General features: G+C 37.8%; 2 protein-coding genes across 5 annotated transcripts; one reads left to right on the top strand and one right to left on the bottom strand.

The window, feature by feature from the left end:
- The first annotated feature begins 4,690 nt into the window (after positions 1 to 4,690).
- UGT74B1 (UDP-glucosyl transferase 74B1) lies at positions 4,691 to 7,419 on the top strand. Its single transcript, XM_021974176.2, has 2 exons — positions 4,691 to 5,472; positions 6,100 to 7,419. Exons 1-2 carry the CDS (start codon positions 4,834 to 4,836, stop codon positions 6,853 to 6,855), a joined length of 1,395 nt encoding a protein of 464 aa, XP_021829868.2. The 5' UTR covers positions 4,691 to 4,833; the 3' UTR covers positions 6,856 to 7,419.
- A 128-nt stretch (positions 7,420 to 7,547) lies between these two features.
- EMB3108 (DEA(D/H)-box RNA helicase family protein) lies at positions 7,548 to 11,011 on the bottom strand. Of its 4 annotated transcripts, none has more exons than XM_021974170.2 (9): positions 10,518 to 11,011; positions 10,102 to 10,392; positions 9,834 to 9,947; positions 9,291 to 9,712; positions 8,856 to 9,174; positions 8,354 to 8,506; positions 8,125 to 8,176; positions 7,851 to 7,912; positions 7,548 to 7,753 (listed from the first exon to the last, which is right to left on the bottom strand). In XM_021974170.2, exons 1-8 carry the CDS (start codon positions 10,824 to 10,826, stop codon positions 7,860 to 7,862), a joined length of 1,713 nt encoding a protein of 570 aa, XP_021829862.2. In that variant the 5' UTR covers positions 10,827 to 11,011; the 3' UTR covers positions 7,548 to 7,753; positions 7,851 to 7,859. The 4 variants fall into 4 exon arrangements, with proteins under 4 accessions (XP_021829862.2, XP_021829861.2, XP_021829860.2 ...); XM_021974169.2 differs by having other exon boundaries at positions 7,548 to 7,750; positions 10,518 to 11,010; XM_021974168.2 differs by having other exon boundaries at positions 7,851 to 7,915; positions 10,518 to 11,009.
- Between the last annotated feature and the right edge of the window lie 5,082 nt (positions 11,012 to 16,093).

Raw genomic sequence — 16,093 nt, 5'->3', positions numbered from 1 at the left:
AATGGCGAATCGGTTGTCGACGAATCGTGAAGCGGCGTCTCATTCAACATAACCGGCGGAGTAGTGCAAATGATTTTGAATCTCGAACAATTCTTCACAATTTCCCAACATTCGTGACTATGGAAAGTTTTTTTGCCTTGCCCCGTCGCTCCGAACCACATTTGTGCTTGTACGATCTATTAAAAATAAATAGTTGCAAATGCAACAAAAAAAAATGAATATAGAAGAAAATATAAATAATTTGGAAATGCAAGAAAATAATTGATTATGCAACAAATTATAAACATTTTATAAATGCAATAAATAAAATGATTATACAACAAAACAATAAATATGTAAGAAAATATAAAGCATTTACAAATGCAAGCAAAAAAATTATTATGCAACAAAATATAAATAAATTAGAAATGCAAGAAAAAAAAATTATAATATGCAAGAAAAAAAATTGATACATTAAATTAAATAAAACGAGAATTATAAATATTTTACCTCATCGGTAAGATTTTGACCGCTTCTATGGTTCTCCCTAGCTTTTGCCAAGGCATCCCTCCATTTGCCTAACTCTTTATTCAAAATTTTCCACCTGGAGGCTAAGGCCATTTCCGTGCGCCCCGAACCAAATCTTTCAACAAATTCTTCATGAATTTTTTTCCACATTTGAGAAAACTTCATCTCATTGCCGGATATAGGGCAATGACTAACTTTCACCCAACACTCACACAACACAACATCTTCAACAGTACTCCAAGAGCCTCGGGCTTCGACAGAAGAGGCCATTTGTTTTTTTGATACAAATGGAAACTTGTAGAAAAATGTGAGTGGAATGGAAAAAATATTGCAAGGAGAAGAGTTGGTATGAAGATTTGGTGTGGAAGGTAAGTTAAATTGATAGGTATTTATAGGGAAAAAATACATAATTTTTTGGTATTTTTTAAAAAAAAATTTGAATTTTTTTCGATTTTTTTTGCAATTTTTTTGGCGGAAAAAATGAGGATCGTCGGATTTCTGCAAAAAAAATGATCGGAGAGCTGGGGAATCGCCACGTGGCTTCTGCCCGTTGGGACCTGCAGGCGCTGACGTCACGCTGACGTCAGCGAGCGGAAGTGAAATTTTTTTACTGTTGGCGCGTGAAATTCACGCGCCAACGGTAAAAAAAATTTGAATTGGTGAGGGCTGACGTCAGCGTGACGTCACGCATGACGTCAGCGTGACGTCACGCATGACGTCAGCGTGACGTCACGCATGACGTCAGCGCCTTCGGGCTTCAGCCCAGGCAAGATCTGCCCGTGGGCTTGCCCAGGTACGTAGGACCCACCACTTGCCCAGGCTTCATTTCTTCCGCTGGAGCTGCAATGGGCTAGCCCGAGGGGCCTTTTGCCCGGTTTTGGTGCATGGCTGGAGGAGCTCTCAGTGACTTGTTGGGGCTTTCTTCCCAAGTTGATACGTCTAATGATATGCTGGTCTTTTTGGTGGTGTTGCACTTTTATTTAAATCTTCTCTTTGATTGATATAGCCAGCTGTCTTCTAATGTTCATCATTTGTTTCCTGCACTAACTTTGTAGCTATCCCTAGGTTTTCTTCCCTTTAATTTGTGTGGGTCTCTACTGGGACCAGGAAGTTGTTTCAACATCTTTTCTACAAATCTCTAATATTTCGATGGAGGTTGATAAGTGTTTGTTTGCATTTTTTCCTCATGGCTTCGCCATTTCGTTCTCCACTTGTTTCTTTCGGTGGCCTTTTTTTATATATTTAAAACTAGAGTCTATTTATTAAAATTACATTTGTTTCATAATTTAATATATATTTTTTGGTAATTTAATATTAGGGTACATTAGTAATTCAATAAATAGTTTGGTAATAGAGTGTACTCAGTTAATTTTAGGGTTTGTTTAGCGGCATTCATATTGAATTTTGTATTATATGTAATGAAAGATTATAAAGTTTTTTGTGATGATTATTTTTTCATACAAACCGATCATTCAATTTAATCTAATCCAATGTATATTAGATCAGATTGGATGGATCTTGACATCTGACCATATTGGATTGAATTATAAAATTTATAATCCAATAAAAGATTGGATTTAATTGAATTGGTAAAAAACCACTGGTTTTGAACCGATAGGGGTTAATCTCAACTAAATCTCAACTACTCCTTTTAAGTTTCTTTCCCGTTTCGTGTTGTACGTGTCTCTTTTTGAAGCCGCAATAATATGAATGGCCTGAGTGCTTTCATGCGTCAGCAGCAGCTACCAGCTTCTTTAATAATTATATGGCACTTTTCTCCTGTCGATGACCTAGAGGTGTCAAACAGGCCGTGCCGGGCCGGCCCGTCCCATTTAAACTCGTGCTTTTAATATTTTTGTGGCGTGCCGGGCCGGCCCATTTAATTTATCGGGCCATGCCGTGCCGGCCCATTTAATAAAATCATTGATCCCGGCCCGGCCCAAAGCCCATGTCCATATTCAAACGGGCCGGGCCGGGCTCGTGCCGTGCCCTTGCTCGTGCTCGTGCTCGTGCCGTGCTCGGGCCCAAGAACCAACCCATTTAATTTGATTTTCTTTCACTTGATTTTTTTTTTCCACTAGATAATTCAAATTATAAACATTAAAAATATAATTAGAGGCAAGAAATTATGAACTATTTGAAAACATTAATCAATCAAACATCCAAACAATATGAAGGGGCGGAGGACAAAAAGTGTCCAACTCCACAAAGTCCACTTGAACTTTTCATCTTTAAACAACTTATTATTTTATATGTGAAGAAATGTTTTGCTTTGATTATAAGAGAAGCATATATGTCATATGTATTGATTAGATATCAAGTACAATGTTGTTTAATTAATTTGTAGTTGATATGTTTAATTAACTAAGGACCCAAGTAATTTCCATAAAATGAAAGACATCAAATATATGTTTATGATTTTTTTTTATTTTAAAAACATATAAACAATGACATTAGATGTCAAATTATTGCATTTTGACTTTTTGAGAAGAAAAAAAGCTAAATGGGCCGTGCTTGGGCTCGTGCCGTGCTTGAAGCGGGCTCGGGCCATGGGCCGGCCCGGTCCATTGGACCTATTTTTGAATCCCGGCCCAGCCCAAGTTTTCGTGCCGTGCTGGGCACGGCCCATTAATATTTGTGCTCGTGCCATGCCGTGCCTCATTTAAACGGGCTGGGCTCGTGCCGTGCTGTGCTGGGCCGGCCCGTCCTGTTTGACACCTCTACGATGACCCCATGGGCAATCATGGAGTTTTCATATGAAAGTACAACCCTTATAATCCATGCAATTGCAATATCCCACACTAACATTTTATCGCTTTAGAGCATTTCCACCCCTCTTTTGTTATTGCAAGAACACCCCCTCGAAAGGAAAGTCCATGATAAAAAGTGGGCCCCGAAATTGAACAAGCTCTGAGGCAAGGCTTGTCTAAGCAAGCTGACGTCATATTGATATCAACGATCAATTTAAATACTAAAAATAAAATATCAAAAATTTCAGAATTTTTTTTTTATAAATGCCTAGCCACATATCTCATGTAAATAGCTATTGCCCTTAAATTGCCATGGCAATGAGTGGGAATTAGGCCTGTAAAACAGGCCGGGCCGGGCCAGCCCGGCCCTAAGAAGTGTGAGCCCAGGCCCTAACTAGTAACGGGCCTTTTCAGCCCTAAGGAGTTATCGGGCCGGGCCGGGCTAGCCCTATATCAAATATACAAAGCCCAGGCCTTGCCCATGGGCCTAACATTTTCGGGCTTATGATCGGGCCAATGAGTCGGGCCTATTTAGCCCTATAAAACACACGGGAACCGCTGTTCTTCGGTGTCTACAGTTTCTGATCAGAGCTTGAATTTCCTGAACTGGTTGGTGATTCAAGGTCCAAAGGAAGCTTCATTTTTGCCAAAGACTCGGTAAATTGCTGCATGCTTTTCATGTACATGTCTACAAAATCCTGCTGCACCACCTGCTGCTCAGGAACGGTGACAGTGACAGTAGGTTTTGCAAAAGAGGGAGAAGAGAGAGCGATGGAAAAAAAGAGAGAGCGATGGAAAAAAATAGAAAAAAGAGAGAGATATGGAAGATGACGCAAAAGAGGGAGAAGAGAAAAAAAAATTGCAGAGACTAACAGAGGAAGAAGGAGGAAAAATAGAAAGAGAGAGGGAGAGAAGAAGAAGGAAAAAAGAAATAAAAGAGAGGGAGAGATGGAAAGCAACGGAAGGAAGAAGAAGATGGGAAAAAATAAAAAATGAAGGTGTTGAGAGAGATGAGATATGGGAAGAAGAAAAGGAATAAAAATTAGAAAAGAAAGAAAAAGAGGCGTTGGTTTCGGTGCATCTTCAGATGCAAGTGCATGCTCTCTACATTTTCAGTTTCATCATAAGCTTTTGATGAGACAAAGCATGCTTTCAACTTTCAAGAAAGAAAGTTGCCGACAAACTATTAATATTATATATAATATAACTATATTAATTCAATTAAATAATTATAATCGGGCCGGGCCGGGCTTTGAAAGGGCTTAAAAATGAGGCCCAAGCCCTACTCATTAGACTTCGGGCCGGGCCAAGCCCGCCCATTACTTCGGGCCGGGTAAGCCCATGCATTAAAAAATAGGGCCGGATTCGGGCCGGATTCGGGCCAGCCCATCGGGCCCGGGCTTTATTTACAGGCCTAGTGGGAATGCATCAAAAAGTAGCTAGAGTAGTTACTATTCACATGAATAGTATTTGCCCTTATTCTTTACCGTGCCACAATGGGATGGAAGTTCTCGTAGCTTATAAATAAACAGCGCCAGTTTTAGAAGAAACCAAGCACAGAACAGAAGCAAAAGAAATGCATAACGAATATAGAGGTCATGTTGTGGTGCTTCCATATCCAAGCCAAGGCCACATCAACCCTCTCCTTCAGTTTGCAAAACGCCTGGCCTCTAAAGGCGTTAAGGCCACATTGGCCACAACCAGTTCAACTGTCAACTCCATTTGTGTCCCGAACGTTGGGATCGAGCCCATCTCCGATGGGTTCGGCCAGGCCGGCTTTGCTCAAGCCGCAGATGAGGACACTTTCCTTCAATCATTCAAAACCAATGGCTCAAGAACCCTATCTCAAGTCTTGGATAAATACCAAAACTCCGACTTTCCTGTCAATTGTGTAGTTTATGATTCTTTTTTGCCATGGGCTCTTGATGTGGCCAAGAAACATCGCATATATGGAGCTTCATTCTTTACCAATTCGGCCACGGTGTGCAGCCTCTTTTTCCGCGTTCATCATGGCTTGCTTTCTCTTCCATGTAAGCTGGAAGATATGCCCTTGTTGGTTCCTGGCCTGCCTCCACTCAACTTTCCTGACCTGCCTAGTTTTCTTAAGAAGCCAGATAGCTACCCAGCTTACTTGAAGATGAAGCTGAACCAGTATCCTGACTTGGACAAGGCTGATTGGGTCTTTGTAAACACATTCGAGGCGCTAGAAGGCCAGGTACGAATGCTAATCTAGACAACTGTACATGTTATGTTGTAAGTGGAGGAGGGAGGCCCAGGGTGGGCATGTGCCCCCTCTCAAATTCTATTTTAGGCTATTGTATTATTAATATAATCATACTTTTCTAACCAAAATTTGAAATGCCCATGTATTTCTTTCTTTGTATTTTTCTAATTTTCCTTTTCTCATTATCATTGCTACCCTTTCACATTTTTTATAGTCGTACTTCGATTTGTAGTGATAAATTACCGTTCAAATTTTCTTACTGTGTATTTTTAATAAATTACATTTCATTTGATTTTTTTCTAGGATCGATGTTGAGTAGATAGTTAATATAATATGTAAAATAATGGAGTACAAAAATTAGGGATTTTGTATCAAGTAAAAAATTAGTTTAATTGTCACCCTAAAGAAAAATATATTTCAATATATGAGGTGCCCCTCTGTGAAAATTTTCTGGCTCTGTTGTTCAACTATCAATCTCTTTCCATTAATCAAGTACAATATGCTAGGCATTTGGTGTCCATAGGCGAGCTTTCTTATCAGCATTGCATGCATTTGTGCAAGCTGATCAATTAAATATCATGTTGCCAAATTCCAATTCTAATTTTAGTTCAATAAAAGGCTGCAAACGGATTATCAAAGCTGTTCTCTGGGAAGTTGATTGGCCCCATGGTCCCTTCAGCTTATTTGGATGGGCAGATTACGGGAGATAGAGGATATGGAGCAAGCCTATGGAAGCCTCTTGGCGAAGAATGCAACAAATGGTTAGAAGCAAAGCCACCCAAATCGGTTGTTTATGTCTCCTTCGGAAGTATGGTGTCTTTGACAGAAAAGCAGATGGAAGAGTTAGCATTGGGGTTGAAAGAAAGTGGGGTGCATTTCTTGTGGGTGGTGAGAGAATCTGAACGCAGCAAGTTGCCCAAAGAAATCTCTGACTCAGCAAAGGAAAAGGGTCTGTTTGTGAAATGGTGCAACCAGCTAGAAGCACTTGCACACGAAGCTATTGGGTGCTTTGTGACTCATTGTGGCTGGAACTCAATACTTGAAGGGCTCAGCCTCGGAGTGCCTATGGTGGCAGTGTCGCAGTGGGCCGACCAGCTCACTAATGCTAAGTTCGTGGAGGAGATATGGGAGGTTGGGGTCAGAGCCAAGGAAGATGAGCAGGGTGTTGTGAGGAAAGAAGAGTTTGTTGGGTGTTTGAAGAAAGTAATGGAGGGAGAGAGAAGCCAAGAGATTAGGAAGAATTCAAGTAAGTGGAGGGAGTTGGCTAAGAAAGAATTTAGTGAAGGGGGGAGCTCTGAAAAGAATATTACTGGATTTGTAGAGCATTTGAGGCTTGCTAACAAGAAAGGAGAGGCAAATTTATGGTCTACCTAACTATTGCAATTGAGAATTTATTTTTTCTCTCAAACCCTAGCGCTGCAACCTCTCTCTCAAACCCTCAGTCTTTCAACGCAGCAAGGGGGAGGTGGTCACTACCTCTCCTTCCCTCCCCCCTTATACCTCTTTCAATTTCCAATTTCCAATTTCCATCTTCCGTCTTCCTCTTCATTCCATCTCGGTTATCTTCTTCTTCATTCCATTTCAAATTTGTAGTTTTTGTATTTGTTTTGTGTGTTTTGGTGTGTTTGCAGTTATTTCACTCATCATTAGTCCTGGTGGCGACGTCTCGGTCTTCATAGAAGCTATGGCAGCGGTACTTTGGCTTTTGGTGGTGTTTCTGCTTTTGGTTGGCTCTGGCTTTATGCCAGTTGTAAACTTTATGCCTATTTGAGTTTTATTTCTAGTGGGCTTTTACTATTGCATTTGTTTGGACTCATTTTTATGAGTTTCACTATCTTGTAATTCTATCAAGGAAACTCGATTCCGGCCCTGAAAAAAAAAAAAAAGAAAGGAGATGCAAAGCAATTCTTGAATGGCACAGATTAAACTTTATTATGACTGCTATGTGTGAGAAAGTCAAGCATAAAGTGGTAGATTGTGTTCGTTGTCGTGTGTTTAGCTCCTATTTTTATATGTAAAAGACTTGTTCTTCAACTTAAATTTCTTACCTTGTTTTTATGAGAGTGTGACAGATTCACCTTGTGTCATTTCCGTATTAATAATCAAATGCAATTGAGATGTTACTGAAGCACAAAATCATTGTTGAAAAAAGTAAAAAATCTATAAAGATCAACAGTGTATGCTTCTTTATACATAAATATCATCAGAACCTGCTTTTTTATGCTAGAACATCCTCATCAACATATAATGAGCTTGATTTTCGTAAAACCTGCTAAAATATAAAAATGATAGTCAGTCCCGTATATCATATAACCAACATGAAATCTATCATAACGAAATTATTCAAGATGTAAGTTTGTTCCACTAACCTAGCCCTTCTATGCTAGAACACGCTCTTCATCAGCTCGTGAATCTGTGATCCTTTGCAAAGCTGCTGAAAGAACAAAAATGATAGAATCAGGCCCCCTGTATATCATAACCAATCTGTCCCCAATCATAACAAAACCATTGAAGACGCAAGTGAACCAAAACTCAAATTCTGCTTTACTACAGATTTTTCAGGGTGTAGGCTTGATTTATTTTTTATTTTTTCATCTTGACTTTTGATTTTGAATTTTACGCAGTTGAAGATCTGAACTTTACCTCTTTTCTTAAGCTTATTTCGAAAGCTTCTTTTCCTGCTAAATGCTGTCTCCTGTAATAAGAAAGCAAACTAGTTACCAAGGTGCAACTAAAAGATTCCATCGTCAACCAGAACACTAGAAACATAAACATATGCAATTCATTATCTAAAATCCAGGACTAGGAGGTTTCAAAACTGTTGAATCACAACCAGGCATATCTCGTTGGAAATAGCAAGTTCAATAGTTACCACAGGCTGACTAAGTTCCCCCGCTCGACGAACTGCAGCAACCAGATCTCGGTTGGATTCAGTATACATGCTAGTTACAAGTCCGTATTGACCAGCTCTGGCTGTGCGACCAACCCTGTGTATAAAATCCACAGCAGAAGTAGCAAAATCTGCCTGGATAAGTAAACAATGCCAAGTGTTAGCTCCTGTTCATACTACTAATAAATAGCATCACAGCGGCCAATGAATAAATAGATCACAACTAGAAAGAAAAAAAAAAAAAAAAAATCTTAAGAATGCATGCTAGATAAAATAGTGTCAGAGAGCACATAATGAAAGAGGAAAAAAATCATCCAGAGTTCCATCTAGAGTCTCAAGCGGCCTGCAGCAAGTAAATGGGGAATTCATTTGTCCCTTCCCAACACCAAACCAACTCCCCCCCTACCCCCACCTCCCCACCCCAAAACCAAAACTAATGTTTTTTGTTGGTCTTCAAGCTAATTATTTAAAAACTAACACGCACCTGGATAACATGTGATACGTTTGGAATGTCAATGCCACGTGCAGCAGCATCTGTGCACACAAGAATACCACCTTTCTCTTGGAAATCAGCCAATGTCTTTGCTCGGTCTTCCAAGGAGAAATCTTTATGGTAATGGTAGCATTCAATGCCACCTCTCATCAATATCTTTGCCACTGATTCCACAGCCTCCACAGTATTTGCAAATACCATTGTTCGGCACTGACCAGAAACTGATCTCGACTCAAATCCATGCTTCACAGCCTTTATAAGTTCATCCACTTGAGTATCAAAAGTAACTTCAATCCACCTTTGCTTTAATCTGAAATATAACAGAAGCAACCAAAAAATGTTGTGAAATGAACACAACACAACAGTTGACTAGTGAGGAGGTAAAGAAAATTACAAACAGTAACTGGTAGCTAAAACATGGTGTACCTGGGGTTGTGACAATGGAGGTAGTTTCCACTAACCCAATTGGCCTCGGGAAACATCTTTTTCAACACTGCCCCGGCAGTTCTCTTTCCATTTACTGGAAGAGTGGCTGCAACAAAAATGTATTGTTTGCTGCGCTTATAAACTTTTCTCACTCTCCTCCAGTCTGTACTTTTGACATGCCCTGCCTCAAGCTCCTCATCTAAGTCATCATTTTCCACAGCATCTCCCTCTTCTTCCGACAAATCTTCATCCTGCAGATTCTCTTCATCTTCTGAACTGAAATGTGATGAAGTTTCAGATTCTGGTAGATTTTGTTCATTTGACCGTGACAATAGCTTTTCGTCAAAGCGGAGCATGTGTATGAGACGGATAACCTTATTCTGGTAGCCCCCAGAGAGAAGCATATCCGCTTCATCAAACACCTGCAAATGCCATATTAGTCATAAATCATGTGATTTTTCTATTTATATGCATGCAATTTCACATATGCGATTTTGAAAACAAAAAATAATCATACAGAGTATGAATGAAACTAAAACATACCACATATTTTACACTCCGTATAAAATCCGTTCGACGGAAATTTTTTGGGTCAATATTATTCAGAAGAGCGGCTGGTGTTGAAACAATAATATCAGGTTCATTAACCGGCCATCCCTGCAGTCAAAGTTTCTTATTTGTGAGAACCTCATTACAAAAAATTAATACGCAAAGCCAAAGAGAAAGAGAATTGCATCCTTCAGTAATAGAAGTAACACCATATAAATACAGAATTCTATACCCAGAACAGAATAATAAGAACAATCAATACCTGTCTCCCACATAGGGATACAACACTTAGAAGTGGTTTGCCATTTTCGTCACAAAGACCGTCCGCCATCCGAACCACTTGCTCAGACAGTGTTACATTTGGACACAAAACAAGAGAAATCTTACGGGGTTGGGAGACTCCTTGATCAGAAGAAGCAATATTCGCAGAGTCGTTCTGTTCATTGCATAGCTTATCAATTAGAGGGACAAGGAAGCTATGCGTTTTGCCACTACCAGTTTCAGCTGCAACCACCACATCCTTTTCTGAAAGTATAGATGGTATGCTAGCAGCCTAAAATGCAAAAAACAAAAACAAACGTTTCAATAAAAAGTTCAAACTTTTTAAATGATTTGAGAAATCGAACCAATACATCGAGAAATTAAAGAGTATATTAGGGTTAGGACTGAACTTGGCACCTGAACCAGAGATGGTTGGCCGAGGCCGGCATTGTAGAGAGCCTGAGAAACCTTATCGGATACGCCAAGGGAAGTCCATGAAACGCTTTCTTCAGTGAAAAACGTATCTCCTCCTTCTTTCCGATACGCAGCGGTAGTGACGGTTCCGAAACGGCGGGGGTGGCTCAGCCAAAGCAAGTTAATCCGGAACGAAGATGAAGAATTGGAGAGAACAGAGTAGGAATATCTGAATTGAGAGAAGAGTGTAGGGGGAGATGACGATAGTTTGTAGAGTGGAAGCATTGTTGTTGCTGAGCGATGGAGTATCATTTGGGATTTTGTGTTAGGGTTTATGGGATATGGATAAACCCTTTGCTGTAAGAAGATTGGGTTTAGGGATGGAGGGAGAGGTTTATGAAGATGATAGAGCGACAGCGATAGTGAAAGCAATTCCTGACTGACGCATTTGAGTCCGTTGGATAATTCCTGGATTAAGGAACGCTAATCTTGTAATTCCTTTCTTCTTCTGTTTTTTTTTCAATTCTTTGGAATTTACCTCCAAACTGTAAATATAAGCAGAAAACGAATATGAATATTGGGAAAACGTTTTCCATCACAAAAGGCTTTATACATACATGAGGATGATGGTATCATGGTAGTATGATTTTTATTTTTATTTTCAGTAAAGATGGTGCATAGTATGATTTTTTATTCAAGGAAAAAGGATATTCGAGTCTTCTTGTGTTACAAGTGAGAAATATCTAATGAAAATGCTACGTTAGTAGTAGTGCGTAGATATGCAAGAGTGTGTGTGTCTAGGTTAGATCCTTAAGTCAAAGACAATTTAAATCTCAACTTAAAAATGTGAAACCACAAATAAATTTGCATATAATAGGCTCCGTATGTACTTGTAATAGACTCTTCAATATTCTTTTACTTTTCAATATACTTATTCATGTATTATAGACATATATAGTTTACTAATTTGGAAAATAGGAATACAATTTCATCTAATTAGCATAAGGCCAAAGACCAAAATGTAGTACCTAATTTTACAAAAATATCAAAATTACACACAATATCACTCCTTTTAAGGCAAGTATACTATGCCACATGTCCATATCTAGCCAACGCGGGGCACCTGCCACCGTCTACAAGGGACCAACTCCGTTGCCTTTATTCACCTTTAAAAAAATTGGTGAGGTTGAAGGCCAAGGAAAGAACAAAAACAATGCAGTTTCCAAAAGTTCAATTTTGAGTTCCCTTGCTCTTGGGTAGTTCTACTCTTCTCTTACCCACCCAATTCCTCATATGGGTAGCCTCTACTCTTCAAATTGGTGAGGTTGAATGCCAATGAAAGAGCAAAAATCCAATTGTCATTACCAAAACTGCAATGCATAACCTGTATAAGAAGTTGCAACTAAATTAGATCATTGCCTAACATACATGCATACATATATTTGATCACAAACTCTCACATACCAAAGAACCCTAAGATTAAAGTCATCCTTTCACTTTAGAAATATACAGTAACAAAAAGAAAACTAATTTATTAAGCTGCACTAGAGGTTATAGAGATGTAAAAACTATATCTGAACACTACTATTTAGCATATTCAAATGTTTGAAAGTAAATCACAACATTGGCTTAAACTAACCACTAAGGGTCCTCATTCTTTTCCCACCCCATGTGCATTATTGTATACTTCAGGAAGAAAAATAAAACAAAAAACAAGAGAAAGAGTTCATCAAAAAAAATGCTCGGAGAGTGGTATTTCATGGAAATCACAATCCCCAACCATCATATGCCTCCAACGCTTCTTAAAATGAACAAGCAAACCTTATGCATATTTTTCAGCAGTAGAGAAACAACATAGGTTAACGATTAAATTTCACAAGAACCAGTGAAGGCAAAATAAGCAAATGGTAATCCCAAAAATTGAATAAAGAAGATTGCAAAGGATATATTACCCAAGCCACAAAGAAATAATCTGAGCAATTGCAATCTTCAAATAACCAGAACCAAATGGATAAACTTGCCATTTTAGATATTCAAACTATGCACTTGATATTGAAATGCTAGTATGCCCAACCAGAAAAGAAACTAATGTCGAAGTAGTAATCGTACAAATACTTGTATTAGTACTAGTAGTAGCATGCTATAACAAAATGATCTAAGCATGCACTAAAAATGACAGAAGATACCATATTTATGTTGTTATTGGCTCATCGTTTCAATTGAAAACAGAAGCTTAACAAACACTTACCGACAAGGGATAAAACAATCAAAACGCATGTGTAATACCCCGAAAAAATTCAAGGTGGATTTTCATATTTTAGTGAAAAATAATATAATTGTGAAGAATGATTATGGGAATTTTATCAAGAGATTTTGGATTGAGATTACTAAATTAAGTGTGTTTAATTTCAAGTTGGACAAACATGACCAAAATACCCCTATGTGTGAAAGATTACCAAAATACCCTTGTAGAAAGAAAGTAGGAGGCAACGTGTAAGCCAAGCATTTCTTCCCTCCTTCATTCTTCCCCCCTTCCCACTTACATTCTCTTCAAAAAAAAATCTAATTTTGGGGTTGAGTTGTAAACCTATGTTGGATGAGTCACCTAGTCTAAAAATGGTGACTCACCTAGCCTAACCTAAGATTCCTTATTATTCTCTTCCTTCCCAATCATTGTATTATCACCATCTTCTAAATGGATGACTCACCTAGTCTAATTAAGGCTCTTCAATCATGAATTTTACTCTTATCCTCATCATTCATTGTATCATCTTTTTCTTCCTCATTCATCTTAGTTTCATCCTTATTTTTCTTTTGTTCCTCTTCAAAAATCCAAAATTCGTCACTTCCTTGGAGCAGCCGAGAACTCAAATTTCGGAAGCTCAAATGAGAAAACTTTCTTCATAAAAGTTGTTCATTTACGTGATTCCTATAACATACTCAAATATCAGCTCAATCTGACTCGTATAGGCTCTGAAACGTTGGTATGATCACAATGAGTTTACCATTTCCTGATTTCACAGCAGTATGCTCGGTTTCAGTTTGTTTCTGTGATTTCCTGTACTCAAATGACTTTGGTTCCTTCATCAAAGTTGTTTGAAATGCTGTCTATTATAACATATCAAAATTGCAGATTGATCGGACTTCTCTAGCCACCTTGGGAAAGTTTAGAGTGGAACTTGTTTATAGTCTTCAACCTTAGGTCCTTCCCTCGTTTTCAGTCCAAAACACTCATTTCAAAAGCTCAAAATTCTATGGTTTCTTCATGATAGTTACTCCAAATTCTCCTCTTTATAACATATCCAAAGATCATCCAAACGCAATCATTATAACTCTCTAAAAATTGGTGTGAACAAAACTTGTTATTATGTTGAATTTCTTGTTATAGATATGTACTTTCTCTCAAATGGCTTATCATTCAATTGCTCAAATTAGCCACTATCATCTCAAGTAAATGATTCTTTGAAGGGTTGAAGCTCATCTTTTTATTGTCTCTTTGAGTACTAATTTTAAACCAAGTGTTGGTTAGAATGCCTCAAGTATATATATATATATATCTTTCAAAGGGTGTTTTTGTGAAGTTCTAGATTATTTCGATGTGATTTTTGTTCAAATTTCATTTTGGGGTTTTGTTACATCAAAATGGATATCTCAAGGGTTATTTCAAAGTTGTTTTTGTGCCATTTGAATTTAAATTGATTTTTTTGTGAAATTTCAAAGTACAGACTATCCTGCCGGAATTGTTTTGATTATGCTGCATACCATGTTTTGAAGTAAGTGTTTAAAAACGTCCTAAACTTGGATTTTCATGAAATTTTAGTATGTTTTATTTTCTCGTATTTTCTTCAGATCTGGAAAGTTTTATCCAGTTTGGTTGTAAATTGTAATTTTGGTGATTTTTCAAAATAAAGTGTACAAACCTGAAAAAAAAAAAAAAAAAGGAACGTTATGCAGCCTAGTCTGTTTTGGTTTCTATTTTGACATGCTTCCTTAACCCTAATTTTTATCAAATTTTGACATCTTTAATGTTTCTATGTCTAGTTGTGATCTGGAAAGTTTTACATTATTTTGATATAAACTCAATATTTAGTGAATTTTCACAGTTAACGTGTTCCAACCCAAACGTTCAGCAAAACTGAAATTTTAGTTTTAAATTGATGTTTTAAATTTTCTTTATGAGTCTAGAGCCGAACCACCTGATTTTAAACATCCCAAAGAGTAGAACTATTATAGGAGGGGAATAGATTAGTTTTTCCTTAACGCTTGGTTCTATGCTTGCTTGGATGTGAGGTTAAGGGAGTAACAATCGGGTCAAACAACTTGTCAAGTGTATTTTGGGATTTTAGGTCTACGTGCGCTAGTAGGACACTCAACTTTGTTTCCTTATTTCCAATGAATTTTAATCAGTAAATTATCTTAACTAGGTGTTCTACTCTATGTACTTTCGAGAACGAAACCGCACAAGGTTTTAAGCTAGCTGGACTTGAGGTAGGGTTTCCTGATTTCCCAATGATTGGGCTATGTCACTTCTAATCTTGGTGCTTATATATAGTATTATAAATATGAATATTATTGTTGCTTTGCTCGATGAATATTATTTGATGTTATGTGAATGTTATTATTGATGTTTTTCCGTGAATATTATTTGATGTTATGTAAATATTATTATTGATTTTTTCCATGGATATTATTTGATGTTTTGTGAATATTATTATTCATGTGATTAAGCCTGATATATTATTGTTATTATCTGTGGCATTATTCAGCAGAAATAAATGATGGTTGTGCTGCACTACATATGCATCAGAAATACAGTAGTGTTTGGAGTGTGTGTGTGTGTCGTTTGAGATATATTTAAGGGGTGGGAGAAGGCTTTAGATATATCTGAATAAAATGTGGAATATATTCAGGTGACGAGAGCAGAGCTTGAATATATTGAGGTGATGGAAGCAGGGCCTCTAATGATAAGTGAAAGTTGAGAAATTCGTAAACAAAAGAAAAATGGGTTAAGGGACGGATGGGCGCTAGTTCATATTTTAGGGTATTCGGAGCCACAGTGGTAAAACGCATGGTATGGGACATGCAGGCTTGTTGCCCTAGGATATGAATTAGTGGGATTAGAAGGGAGTGAGTTTATGACATCATCGCATATGTAAATTTATTTATCTGGTCTGATTACATAATTATCATATACCTTGTGTTGCTTGATGTATGACACTTTGATTAATTGTGATAGCTGACTTTGAGGGGTTTAACGGTACTCTACTGGGCATTAGAATGCTCATACCCTAATGGATTGTGCAGGATTAAAGAAGAAATTTGAGGAAGCGGGTTCAACTAAGCTGCTGGGCTTTTATTGTTGATTTGTGTAATTAATATTTGTAAGTAGTCAACCGTTTGTTAAAGATCCTAGTGTTTAGTTAACTACAAGCTACTGCGACTCTGATTTTGTAATGTTAAGTAAATTTGTAATTATTTGTGGCTCTATTTTTCATCATATCATGGTTGTAGGATTTTATTCTTATGACTATGGTATGACTCACACCATGGTTCGGGAATATTCCTTATTTTCTAATCGG

This window comes from Prunus avium, chromosome 1, assembly GCF_965620075.1.
Source record: "Prunus avium chromosome 1, drPruAviu1.hap1.1, whole genome shotgun sequence".
Taxonomy (NCBI): domain Eukaryota; kingdom Viridiplantae; phylum Streptophyta; class Magnoliopsida; order Rosales; family Rosaceae; genus Prunus; species Prunus avium.
This window is presented reverse-complemented; position numbering and strand designations above follow the sequence as displayed.

What these genes read in the sequence shown, in the direction of transcription:
- UGT74B1 (XM_021974176.2), top strand. Translation starts at nt 4,834, where the DNA reads ATGCATAACGAATATAGAGGTCATGTTGTGGTGCTTCCATATCCAAGC. An exon ending in TCGAGGCGCTAGAAGGCCAG is followed by an intron (nt 5,473 to 6,099) that starts GTACGAATGCTA and finishes GTTCAATAAAAG; the next exon opens with GCTGCAAACGGATTATCAAA.
- EMB3108 (XM_021974168.2), bottom strand. Translation starts at nt 10,826, where the DNA reads ATGATACTCCATCGCTCAGCAACAACAATGCTTCCACTCTACAAACTA. An exon ending in GCCAACCATCTCTGGTTCAG is followed by an intron (nt 10,393 to 10,517) that starts GTGCCAAGTTCA and finishes TTTGCATTTTAG; the next exon opens with GCTGCTAGCATACCATCTAT. An exon ending in GGGAACTTAGTCAGCCTGTG is followed by an intron (nt 8,177 to 8,353) that starts GTAACTATTGAA and finishes TTCTTATTACAG; the next exon opens with GAGACAGCATTTAGCAGGAA.